The sequence below is a fragment of the Vombatus ursinus genome, unplaced genomic scaffold (assembly GCF_900497805.2).
Source record: "Vombatus ursinus unplaced genomic scaffold, bare-nosed wombat genome assembly UNPS02013931.1, whole genome shotgun sequence".
In the NCBI taxonomy this organism is placed as follows: Eukaryota; Metazoa; Chordata; class Mammalia; order Diprotodontia; family Vombatidae; genus Vombatus; species Vombatus ursinus.
Genome location: NW_020953709.1, coordinates 1,965,587 through 1,977,907, shown reverse-complemented (window position 1 = coordinate 1,977,907; position 12,321 = coordinate 1,965,587). Strand labels below are relative to the sequence as shown.

Genomic DNA, 12,321 nt, shown 5'->3' with positions numbered 1-12,321 from the left:
CTGTGTCCTTGCCTGGGAATAGAAGCAGGTGAGGAAAGACACCTTCCTTCCCTCCACAGAGAGGCTGGTTCTGTGGCTGTGGAGTATGGTGGGCTTTTCGGGGACAGAACCTCAGACTGTGGACTGGTTTTAATTAAAAGTCTCCTTTTTACTGTGAGGCGGACATGAGAAGGTTTAAAGACAAGGAGCACCAATCAGAGTTATTTTTTAAAAGGCTGTAAGCTCCATGAGGGCAGGGACAACTGTTTTTCTCTGTATTCCAGGGCTTGGCACAATGCCTGGCTCTTAGTAAGCACACTTAATAAACACGCGCTGATTTGTCCATTGTTTTATTTCTGTGTCCCCCCAACTCGGGGTCCTCACATAGGAGCCACTTAATAAGATACAACCGGTTATGCAATAACTCGATCTACCTGTTCCTAAAAATCACCTTCCTATGCAAAATCGAGCCATAAAAGCCACAGGGCTTATGCGGGAAAAGGAGTTAGGGCACTACACTCAAAGACTTTGTAAATAACACGTTAAAAAAAAAATAGAAACATAATTTTTAAAATGGTAGCACAGTTTTATACATGTTAAATGGCACTTCACCTTGAAAAAGACCTGAAGTTTGCTTGTTGAAGGGGGTTAGATCCGAAGGGTTGCAGCCTGTGAATTATGTGGAAGTGGTGGAAGGAGAGTTATCCAAAGTCAGACGAGAAGTTGGACCACCAGATGTGGTCGGGGCATTGACTTCTTGTCTCCTCTGTACTGGCTTAAAATATACATACAATTTCTGCTGCTTCGCTAGCCTCCTCCTTTCATACTGAAGCCGCCGGTATGGTTCCAAATTGGTCCGGATGCCCCTAGCCACTATTCTGCTGCGTTCAGCATTATAGTCGTTATCTTCAAGCCACTGCAACTGTTTTTCAATAACACCTAAAACATCTGATAACTGTGACGTGTCAAGCTGCCTCGGCGCAGCTTTCTGGCCGTCGTCATCTTCATCATCTTCTGCCTCCACCTGCCCTTCGGCAGCGAGTTGTTGCATGTCTTCGGTGGTTAGGTGATCAGGGGGAGACTCTAGAAGCTCGTCCACGTCCTCTTTCTTGACCCCCTCAAATCCAACTTGTTTTGCCAGATCAACACAGCTTGCTTTGATTTTTTTCAACTGATCCGAAGGTTCAAATCCTTTAAAGTCATGAATCAAGTCCGGGAGCATTTTCTTCCACACCCGATGCAAGCACTCTTTGGTGACGTCATTCCAGGCTTCAACGATGATATCGATGGCCATTCTGATGTTAAATCTCTTCCAGAATTCTATAACAGTTTCCGCATTCTCACCTCCCGTAGCTGCAAGTAACATCTTAAACGTTCGCCTCAGGTAGTAAGCCTTAAACAGGGCGATCACCCCTTGCCCAAGGGGCTGAATCAGGGAGGTGGTTTCTGGAGGCAAAAAGATGAATCTGACGTTCGGGTTGAGTTCAGCTATGGTCAGGGGATGGCTTGGCGCATTGTCAATAATTATGAGAATCTTAAAAGCCAAGTTCTTTTTCCTGCAATAATCCTCCAAAACGGGGAAGAATTCGGCAAAAATGTCGATGCAGATCTGGGCGGTCATCCATCCTTTCTTGCTGTAGCGGTAATGAACGCCGAGGCTGGCTTTCACGATGCCTCGCAGGGCCTGCGGGTTGGCAGAGCGATACACCACGACGGGCTTCAGCTTCAGGTCTCCGCTGGCGTTGGCCCCGACCATCACGGTGACCCGGTCCTTGGCCGCCTTCAGCCCGGGGCCCTGCTTCTCCGCCTTGGAGATGTAGGCCCGCCGAGGCATGCGCTTGTAGTAGAGGCCCGTCTCGTCGAAGTTGAAGATCTGGTCGAGCGTGTAGCCCTCGTCCTTGACCAGCTTCTGGACGAGCGCCGGCAGCTCCTTGGCCGCCTTGAGCTGCGCGCTGGCCGCCTCGCCCAGCAGCTGCAGGCTCTGGAAGTTGTAGCTGTGCTTGAAGCCGCTGAACCAGCCGCAGCTGGCCCGGAAGGGCGCCACGTGGCCGGGGCTGGGCGACCTGCGCTTCAGGTCGGCGTAGATGGACAGCGCCTTGCCCTTGGCCGTCAGGAAGGTGGTGCCCGACCTCTTGCCCTCCATCCACAGGCTCAGCAGCCGCTCCATCTCCTCGATCTCCCTGGGCCGCGCGCGGACGGACTTGGCCGCGCTCGTGCCGCTGCCCGTGCGGGACGTCTCCTTGGTCTTCACCGCGTCGTCGCGGATGGTGCGCCGCATGGACTCCTCGAGGCCCGTGGCGCGGGAGACGTCGCACGTCCTCTCGTTGCCTTCAAAGCGCTTGATGATGTCCAGCTTCTCCTTGATGCTCAGAGCTTTCCTCTTGCCGCCGCCGGGCAGCTTGGAGCCGGGCCGCTTGGACATGGCCGGGCCGGGCGCGAGGGCGGGCCTTCTGCGGGGAGACGGTCGCCGCCGAGCCCGACCTCCAAGGAGAGCCCCCGACGGCTGCGGGCGGCCTGCGCCTGCGTACTCCGAGGAGGCTGGGGCACGGGCTCGAGGACGCTTTCGCCGTTCGTCGGGAGCAAACTCGCCCGCGGGCAGACGCCAAATGCTCGGCGCTGGGCTAGCCTGACGTGGCCATCAGGTTGGAACAGATTCGCGCCTTCTAGCAGAACTGACTGTCCCTTTGAATGGAAGTGCAGGGAAGGCAAGGAGGTGAAGAAGCGGCTCCTGGGCTGGGAATTGACCGCGCAGAGCGCATGCGCCAGCCTCCCCAGCCTGGGAGAGGGAGGGACTCTGAGCGCTCCTGAATTTTTTTTTTTTTGGAACCGGCCACGACGCATGCGCCAAGTTGCGGCGCTCCGGGGCTGGGGATGTGGTCATTAGGAGAGCTATTGACGTGTGGAGACCTTTCCGAGCGCACGCGCAGGCTGCTCCGCTCTGGGGCGGGCGGCTTTCCCTCGCCTCCCGCACCGCGCAGGCGCAGATCGTAATTGAGGCTTCCAAGTTGAGGCGCCGAGGCCGGCCACGGCGCGCTTATAGCGGATCCCCACGTGAAGGGCCGACATCGCGGGCGTCAGTGAGTCCGAACTGGGGCGGGGAGGGCCATCTCGGGCTGGGGAGGCGGGACGCCCGGCCGCCGTGGCCGTGCGGGCTCGCGTGTGCGGAGCGGGGCGCCGCGGGGTCTGTTGAAGCGAAGCCGGGGCGGGTCGGGGGACCGGGAAGGGCGAGAGAGGGGGACCGGTTGCTAGGCAACCGGGGGCGGCGTTTCCAGGCAACCCCGGCGCCCCGCGGAGCGCTCCTCCTGCGGAGGGAGGGAGCTGAGCGAGGGCGGGGCGGGGGGGGGGCCACCCCGGCCCGGCGTGCCCCGGAGCCCCGCGCCCTCGAGAGGCGCCGCCACGGGGGTCCTCACGGCCGCCGGGCCCAGCCTGCGCTCCCTGCCCCGCCGGAGGCGCCGCCCAGCAGGCTTTGGCAGCGAGCCCCGAGGGCGAATATAGCTCTGGTCGCTGCCCGGGGCCCTGGGGAGGCTGCCGGGGCCTTCCCCCGCGACAGCTGCCAGACAGCAGCTGTCAGGGGGTGAGCTGACCGGCCCGGGCGGCCAGGAGCTGGGGGGTGGGGTGGGGAGGAGAGGGCAAAGGTGAGAAAGGGCTCGCAGCCCGTGCTGTGCACACTGGGAGCCTGCGGAGGCACCTGCTCCCAGGTAGCAGTAGCCACGCCCCCGACCCGCTCTGCGCCCCTCCCCCCTCCCCAGAGCTTGTGACTTTGGGCAAGTGGTTTGCTGCGGTGTCGGAGGAGGGGTAGTACTGGTTCATTGGACTGGAGCCCCGGGGCTGCAAAACTCTTTTAGTTCGTGCCCCACGGTTTCGTGAGGGTCATTGCAGCCGCGAGGATAAGTGACAGGCCCTGATTCCTACAGGTGATGAGTGGGGGTGGGGAGGGCTGGGATCAGAACTCTTGTCCTCTGACTCCAGACCCATCCATCCGGGCCATTGCACCACGCTGCCAAGGAGCTGTTAAGACCCCAGTCGTCTTTGACCTGCTGGCTTGTTGTTTTCGTTGTTTAGTAGTTTTTCTGTCGTGTCCCACTATTCGTGGTCCCTTTTGGGGTTTTCTTGGCAAAGATACTGGAGAGAGCTACCATTTCCCTCTCCAGCTCATTTTACAGATGAGGTGACTGAGGCAAACAGGGCATACGTAAGTGACTTGGCCAGGGTCCCACAGCTAGTGAGTGTCAGAGGCTGGATTTGAACTTGGAGGTTGAGACTTCCCGACTCCAGGCCGGGTGCTCTATGCACTTTACCCCTTCGCTGCCCCAGGTAATGGCTTTTTACCTCATTTAAGTAGCGTTTGCATTCAATTCAGTTCAGCCAGCTTTATTAAGTACCCAGTAGGTGTCGGGCACTGGGGATGCTGAGACAAGAAACAGCCCCTGCCCCTCACTGGTCCAGCTGCCCTCGAGCATCTCCTGAAGGGAAGCAGGCGGCCCTGAGCCAGCAGAGGGCAGCAAGTAGAGGACCTTAACCGCCGTCTAGTGAGTGGGTGACTCAGAATTCAGAGAAGCCCGAGGTGGAAGGAAGGAACTGGGGGCATCTGGATGAGCTGGGCTGCCCCACCCTGTCCGCCCTGCATGCCTCTGCAGAAGAATTTAGAACCTTCCCTCCGCTGAGGAGCAAATGAGGCACTCGCCTTCTGACCCCATGGAACCACCTTGGAAAAGAGAGGAGTTGCCTCCTCACGGGGCTCCCCTGACACAAAACCAGGAACTCCAGGCCTTAGGAGACTTGGCTTTCACAGCCGGGTCATATCTTGGTTGGCGGTCTATTGTTTTGTGGGTCTTTGTTTGAACTTGTTGCCTGGTTAAAGCCTCCAGCTTCTGCAGGGCTGGGATTGTAGAGGCCCAAATGCAGGTCCCAGCTCTGCTGCTACGGAACCTTTTTAAAAACCGTTTGCCCTTTGCTGGGATGTTGGCTCATTCCCCAACACGCCATTCCTGTCATCCCTTCCACCCCCTTGTCACACACAGTAGAAAAGAAAAAAACCTGCCTGATCCTGACAAGCCTTTTTGTCTCCCTGAGCCTTAGTTTTCTCTTCTGTAAAATGGAAAGGATGGACACTGGTCCCGTGATTTCCTTGGCGTCAGGAGCTAATGGATGAAAGAACTAATAGCAGTTCAGCTACCCGCCTCGGTGAGAGGTTAAATGGGCCTCAGGACCCCACATGTACCATGTGATGGAGGAGGGTCTGGAGCCCAGGTCTGCCTGACCCTTCCTCCACTCCGACATTCTGCTGGCTCAGATCTCCTCTCCTAAATAAGAGACACCCAAGGAGCTCTATGGTCCCTCCCAGTTTTACGGTTTTCTGTGCCGGACAGTTCATCTAGACCCACTGAGTTCTTTCTGTGCCCAGGGCTGGGTGCTTCAGGGTATCCGGAGGCACTGTAAGCTGTGACTCTTGTCCTTGAGGAGGTTTGACGACCTCTTTGGGTGGTGGGGCACAGCAGCCAGCAGCTCCTGCCAGATGTTTCCTGCCTCCAGGTGTCCCTGGGACGGCCAGACAGCTTGAGGACGCCGTGGAAGGGGTTGTTTTTTGGGGCCGCTACAGGGGCCCGAATGGGGATCAGCTGGCATGTCAGAGGAGACGCTCTTAGCAGACATCTCCTTTCCCTGCCCACAGCTGCCGATCCAGCCAGCTGAGCAGAGGTGACCACCCACGCCGACCTTCCGGAGTGGAGGAGGTGATATCTGTTCCATCGTTCTTGGAGGGGGTTATGATACTGGATCTTGGTTCAAGCTCCCAGTCCTCCTCTGCACGTTCCTGACTTGGTTATGCCCCAGATGCTTGCCTCCTCTTCTGTGTGTTGGCAGCCAGTGGCCATCTGTCCCTGGCACAAAGCGGAATCGGAGGCTTTCTCGGTACAACTTCCCCTTTCGTGGGCTGCTTTTTGAGCAGCTGTTCCCAGGCCTGAGATCACTCCCTCAAGCAGGAGAGGCAGGAGCAGTTCCTGGGCCATCCTGGATTCTCTTCCTTCAAAGCCAGGAAAGATGGGAAACACTTTCTCCCCCTCCCCTCTGCACTCCTGGGCTGAGATTTCCAGCTAAGTGTTTGAGTTCCATGGCAACCGAGCAAACTTGGCTGTCCCTCCCTGTCTCAGTATCAGGTGAATCATGGAAACGCCCTGGAGCGTACAGGTTCCCTTTGCGGCTCCCTCCCTCATGCCCCTGGAAGAAGAGGGCTGCCTGGTTCCTGTTGGGCATCCCGGGAGAGCTGCTGCAGACCTAGTGCTAACCTCCGAGCCTTTGCATGGACTCCCCCTCACCCCATAGATTACCTTCCTTTGTGCTTCTTTGCCCCCACACTGTGCTTGGGGCGGGAGTCAAGGCCCAAAGTCTTTCAGTGACTTACCCCTAGCTTCCAGTTTCTGCTCTTGAATACTCTGGGTACTGGAGGGCTCACCATATTCTGCTTTCTGGCCTTTCCTTTCCTTTCCTTAGCCTCTGGGGGTGTCAGACAGCGCTGGAGAATTCCTGTCCTCCCTCACAGCCTCTGACTCCTCATGCTTATTGTATCTGCTGCCCCGCTTAACCTTTGAGGCACACGGACCAAGTTTTAGACACAGAAGTAGTGCGGTACGCTGAGAGGAGAGTGCTGGAGCTGAAGGCAGGAAGCCCTGGGTTCAAATCTTGCCTTCTGCCAATTGTTGTGTGTCTCTGGCCAAGTCATTTCTCTGAGCCTCAGTTTCCTCATCTGTAAAATGAGAATAGTAATAACTGTCGTACCTGGCCCACTGTGTTCTTGGGAGGCAATTTCTGACTCGTTGGGCTGAGGAGGTTGTGCTGGAGAAGGCTTTGAGGCCATTGGGTCCCCCCCCAGGAGGCTAAGCGACGCGCTGGAGGCTGAGCAGGTATGAGTGACAGCCAGGCTTTGGACCCGGGGCCACATCTGCTCTTTATGCTGTTCTTTGTACTCTTTCTGCCCCAGATTTTGTTCCCTGATTGTTCCCTGGCTGTGTGCGCTAGTCTGGAACGCCAACGTGTCGCTGTTGCCGGTTTGGTAGGACCCTTGTTAAGAAATGCTCCTGGTTGGTTACCCTCTGTCATGGCTTCTGCTCCTGTCCTTTTCTCTGCTCTGAACCATCTCTTGTCATCGCCAGCCCAACTCGACTTGGCTGATCTCTGCTCAGAACCTTGCAATAGCCTTCTGTAGCTCATCAAGTCAAGTTTGAGCTCCTTAGCTTGGTGCTCAAGGCCCTCTAGGGCAGGTGGGTGGAGCAGTGGGCAGAGTGCTAGGCCCTGAGTCAGGAAGACTCTTCCTGAGTTCAAATGTGGCCTCAGACACTACCTAGCTCTGTGACCCTGGGCAAGTCACTTAACCCTGCTTGCCTCAGTTTCCTCATCTGTAAAATGAGCTGGAGAAGGAAATGGCAAATCACTCCAGCATCTCTGCCAAGAAGAGTCGATCAGACCTGCCTGAAATCACTGGAGAGTAGCGACAAGGTCCTCTCCCAGCTCGCACCGCTCCACCTCTGTCCTCATCTCATGCTGTCCCCGGGTCAGCACAGGGCCAGCCGAGGACTTGGTGCCTCTGCCTCCGTGCTGGTGGCACTCTGTTCTTCATTCCTGGAGTGCCTCACGCCTTGTCTCTATTATCCTTTAAGGCCTGATTCTCATGTCCTATTTCCTTGAAGCCCCCCTCACCCTTGGCCCCTGAGCGGCACTAGCTTCAGGTAGCATTTTGTGTTATAGACATTGTGTAGGTGTCATCTTTTTCCTTACCCCTCCCCCCCATTCAGAGCTCCCTGAGGGCAGGTACCACATCTTACTGATCTTGTATTTTCCCCTGCAGAATTTAGCACTGTGCACTGCCTGAGTACTGTTGGTTGTCAACAGTGGGTAGAGAAAGGCATGAAACAGGAGCTGTGAGCTAGCTGGCACATGTATATGTCTCCAGTGCAAGGCCCCACGCTCTCCGTTGAGAATCCTTTCCAGCAGGCGTCTGGTCTTTTTCCAGAATCAGGGTTTGATCTGTAAGCCCACCTGGCTAAACATCAGACAGGAAGAGAAGAAGACTTCTCCAGGGCTCTGGAGACCAAATCTATAACCGTGTCTTTCTCTTCTTCCTGGCAGGTAGAACCCTGCTGGGGTTGGGCAGTAGATTCACGATGGGTCGAATTATGCCCAAAGCACTCTCGGTGGCCTTCGTGGCCCTCCTTCTTGTGCTGCGTGTGGCAAGTTGCCAGCAAGACTTCCATTCCAGAAAACAGCAGAAGAGGGACCCCCCAGCGGATTTCCTGTCCCAAACAGGGTCAGCTCTTCGGGAGACCATGGACGCCTGGATCGGGCCCGAGATCATGCATGTCGTGACTGAGGTAAGGATGAGCTTTCCTGGCTGGGTGGGCAAAGAGGGGCAGCTGGATGGCAGGTCCACTTAAGGCTACAGCCATCACTTCTGGGTTCAGATTCTGCTGGTACCAGGGTCCCCTAAGAATAAGCTAAACACATGCCGTGAAGGGGGCTCAGCAGGCCCGGGTGCAGCTCCACCCTCATCATCCCTGGCTCCTTCCCTTCTCTAAGGGCAAAAGGCAGGAGACAGCCAGTCCATTGGACTAGTCTACTTACCTGTCAAGTCTGATGCTTGTCTGACTGTGACCCAAATACTTCACCTTCTTGCTGGAGAAGAGTGATTTGGGCCCATGCCTTGGATAGTTGCACTGGGCTGATGTCATCGGTTAATGGTGTAAATATTAACAGAAGACCTGCTCGTTGAGTGCTTTGCTATTTCAAACTCAGAAAGTCATAACTGGCATGACCTCCTAAGCCTCCAGAGTCCCTCTAATGGGGAGAAGGCAGGCCGGTGATGACCTCAGTTAGAGTGCTGAGAGATATAAAATAAGGCCCCTGTTCCTACTGCCGTCGCCTGTCAGCCGAACAGCAACTGGTCTGGAATCCCAGGGCCCCCTTTGTGGCAGACTAGAGGGACACGTGGCATCGTCATCCCACATTAGGGCAGGGGTCCTTCACCTACCTCCCTTGGGTCCTGGCCTTGGGCAGTCAGCCCAGTGAAGCCTGATGCTGCTGTGGTTTGTGGCCCGCATTGATCACTGAATGGGGAAATACTACATTTCAGTTAGAGGTCTGTGAAAATAAAGATGTCAGTATTGCCCTGGCCAAGTTCACGGACCTCTGACCTTTCCTCCACGGAGCCCTTGGGACCCCTCCCTGCTGCTTAAGAATCCTTCGGTAGATAGAGCTGGATCCTGGGAGAGTTGCCCTCTGAGTCTGGAGGCCCCTCCATCTCAGTGTAGCTAGAACTGTTGCCGCCGCTGGATCCCAAAGCCCCCGAGCTTTTCCTTGGTCCTGCCTCGGGGCGGGGGGGGGGGGGGGGAGGCACAGCCGATCCCCAGATTCACCCTGCTGCTCTCCCCTCTCCTAGACCACATCTCAAGCTCTGTGGGCCATCTCCTCTGCCATCTCTGTGGCTTTCTTCGCTCTGTCTGGGATCTTGGCACAGCTCCTGAATGCCATGGGGCTGAATGGTAAGGAGGGGAAGGACTGGCTGGGTAGGCCAGGCCAGACGGCAGGGGCTTAGTGCCTGCCATTGTGGAGGGGGTGAGGCGGGTTGGCATGGGAGTGTTCCAGAGCTCTGCTTCCAGGCACTTGGATACTTCTCCTGCATCTGGCTGTCCTGGGGGCGGGTTCCAGGCCTAGGGAGGCTGGAATAATAGGTGTACTACTTGAGGGACGGTAGCTTCTCCTCTGCCTAAACGGGGTTCTTCTCTTCCTTCGGGGGAGGGGGACAGAAACTATTCCCCCTCCATGCCAGGGAGAGTGTTGCTGGCACTCTCTCTCTGTGGGTTCTGCTAATGCTCTAACTGCCTTCCTCTCCTAGGTGACCACCTTACCCAAGGCTTGAAGCTCAGCCCTGGCCAAGTACAGACCTTCCTCCTGTGGGGAGTGGGGTCCCTCATTGCCTACTGGGTGCTGGCCCTGCTCCTGGGCTTGCTGTTGGCTCTGCTGGGCCGGATCCTGTGGGGCCTGAAGCTGGTCATCTTCCTTGTGGGGTTTGTGGCCGTGGTCAGGTCTGTGGCAGACCCTTCCGTCAGGGCCCTGATGCTGCTGGGGCTGCTGACCCTCTATGCCCTGCTAAGCCGGCTGAGCGGCAGCCGGGCCTCGGGAGCCCAACTGGAGGCCAAAGTTCGGGGCCTGGAGAGGCAGGTGGAGGAACTCCGCTGGAGGCAGCGGAGAGCTGCGAAGGCCACCCGAAGCGCCGAGGAGTGAGGGGGCCTGGGGCAGAGACGAGGGAGTCTGGATGGCGCTGCCACTGTCACCACACCAGAGAGCTGAGCTGCTTCCGCCTGCCCCCAGCCAGGAGATGAAGGCCGACTCCCCTGCTCTCTCCCCATCCCTCTTGCCTTCCCCGGGGCCCTTCTTTCTAAGAGGGTCTCTGCTGTATCAGTAGCCCAGTGGGGCCATGGAGAGTTGGGAGAGGGCCTGCCCATTCTCCATCTCCTGTTCCTACCCTCAAAACACACCACTGCCGTGGCCTTCACAGAGACCTCCAGACACGTGTGGCATGGATGGACCTCAGTGCAGCGTGCCCGCCTCTTTCTCTCTGCTGTTTGGTGCCCCTGCCCCATCTCGCTTTTCACTCCCTCCTTGCTGCCCTTTGGCCCTCCCGCCCGTGCCCTGCAGGCAGCCCCATGTGTCCTGTGCACCACCACCCGGTGGGGAGGAAACATGAGCTGGTTGCTTGAGGAGGGCTGGAATCAGCAGCCCCTGAGGTCTTAGGGGTTCAGATTTCGGGTTGGGATGGGTGTAAAATCTGTGACAAGTGCCTTCAATCAAGCCAGCAGTGCCTGCTTCTTGCCTGCTGTAGGTAGGAATGTGTATCATGGTGTCGAGAAAGGAGGAGCCTCCCAGAATCCTGACACCATGCCAACCAAAGAGCCCCCATTGAGCGAGCTAGGGAATATTGCAGCCTCTCCGGTTATGTTCCGGTGGTTATCGAGTGCCCCTGGACCTGTAAGGAGTAAGTGTCCCATGGTGTGGATCCATCAGAACCCACTTGGGATTTTGGACACCCCCCCCCCAACTCTTCTGTCAGGAGAACCAGTATAGCAGCCTGAAACCAGCTTCCTCGTTACCCTCCCCTCCAGCATCACTGCCCAGCCAGGAGGCCTGTGAGCAATGGGGTGCCCGTGAAGAAAATGCCACCATCGCCAGACTTCCCCAGGGATCTGGGAGGGGTGAGGGCAAGGGGAAAGCGGCAGCTTCTGCCATGAAGGTGAGGGGGCCCGGCACGGGTTAGGGCTCCGGTCTGACAATGTCCTGAAGCAAAATGCCCAGGAATTGATGAGGCATCAGCTGCAAGTGATCTCTATTTTTATTGAAGCTCTTTGGGTTTTAAATTAAAAGATAAACGCACGCTATTTTATCTTGTTCCATATAAAACATGTTTACTCAAAGTCTCTGAGCTGCTTGTGATTTCCCAACTTACCCCCGTCCCCAGCCCCTCCTCCTTTCTCTGGTTTGAATTTTCCCCCTTCCACAGCTGGGGGTGCCGGGAGGCTTAGTGCCGGGGAGGGGGTGGGGCAGAAACGCCAAATAGTTCCGATCGCTGCCACCAGGGGGAGCTTGGAGGAGGGTGCCGGCCTGGGGCTGCTGCGGCCCGAGGCGGCGAACTAACGAGCTCCAGCGCAGAGGGGCGCACCCGGACCCTCCCATCTCCGCGCGCCTGCGCCTGCGCAATGCAAAAAGGGGGTCCTGGGTTAGGGCCGAGATTGAGTTTTCGGTGAGGAGAGGGCGAGCAGGCTGACTGACCTGACGGGCTCAGCCTTCCCTCCCCAGGTCCTTCCCCCTCCCAACGTATACAGGAACACGTCGCTACCCGGGACAAAACTTCCCTCCCCCCTTCCCTCTCCAGGTACTGCACCGCCCTTCCTCCCCTCCCACCTGCCTGGGACAAGCGTTTCCTCCTATAGGCTCTTGCACACACATTTTTACACCCCCCTCCCACCATGCTCCGTAGCACGCGCGCGCACACATACACGCGCACACACTCGGGACAAGTTCTATTTACTCTCCATACACACAGCTAGAACAAGCCTTCCCTCTCCAGGTACTGCACCGCCCTTCCCCCCTCCGCCTGGGACAAACGTTCCCCCTATATTCTCTTTTAGCGCTCTTACACATACATTTGTACACACACCCTTCCTGGGGCAAGCCTTCCCTCCCATGTTCTCTCCTACACTCTTGCACACACATTTGTACACGCCCCCATGGTTCCCTCCCAGCAGGCGCGCACACACACACACACACACACACACACTCCCCTCTCTCCCTCGATCT

At 57.1% G+C, this 12,321-nt stretch overlaps 1 protein-coding gene across 3 annotated transcripts; it reads left to right on the top strand.

Moving 5' to 3' along the window:
• The first annotated feature begins 2,940 nt into the window (after positions 1–2,940).
• On the top strand, positions 2,941–11,438 carry TMEM109 (transmembrane protein 109). 3 transcript variants are annotated; one of them, XM_027858920.1, is made up of 5 exons: positions 2,941–3,056; positions 5,651–5,711; positions 8,101–8,342; positions 9,407–9,509; positions 9,863–11,438. In XM_027858920.1, the coding sequence occupies exons 3-5, from the start codon at positions 8,136–8,138 to the stop codon at positions 10,249–10,251; spliced, it is 699 nt and encodes a 232-aa protein (XP_027714721.1). In that variant the 5' UTR covers positions 2,941–3,056; positions 5,651–5,711; positions 8,101–8,135; the 3' UTR covers positions 10,252–11,438. The 3 variants fall into 3 exon arrangements, with proteins under 3 accessions (XP_027714721.1, XP_027714720.1, XP_027714719.1); XM_027858919.1 differs by lacking the exon at positions 5,651–5,711 and having other exon boundaries at positions 2,942–3,056; XM_027858918.1 differs by lacking the exons at positions 2,941–3,056; positions 5,651–5,711 and adding an exon at positions 5,742–6,134.
• Positions 11,439–12,321: the final 883 nt, after the last annotated feature.

Bases quoted from the DNA above. Each gene is read 5' to 3' on its own strand.
- TMEM109 (XM_027858918.1), top strand. From the start codon at position 6,089: ATGGCAACCGAGCAAACTTGGCTGTCCCTCCCTGTCTCAGTATCAG. The intron at 6,135-8,100 runs GTGAATCATGGA...TCTTCCTGGCAG, and splicing joins CCTCCCTGTCTCAGTATCAG to GTAGAACCCTGCTGGGGTTG. The intron at 9,510-9,862 runs GTAAGGAGGGGA...TTCCTCTCCTAG, and splicing joins GAATGCCATGGGGCTGAATG to GTGACCACCTTACCCAAGGC.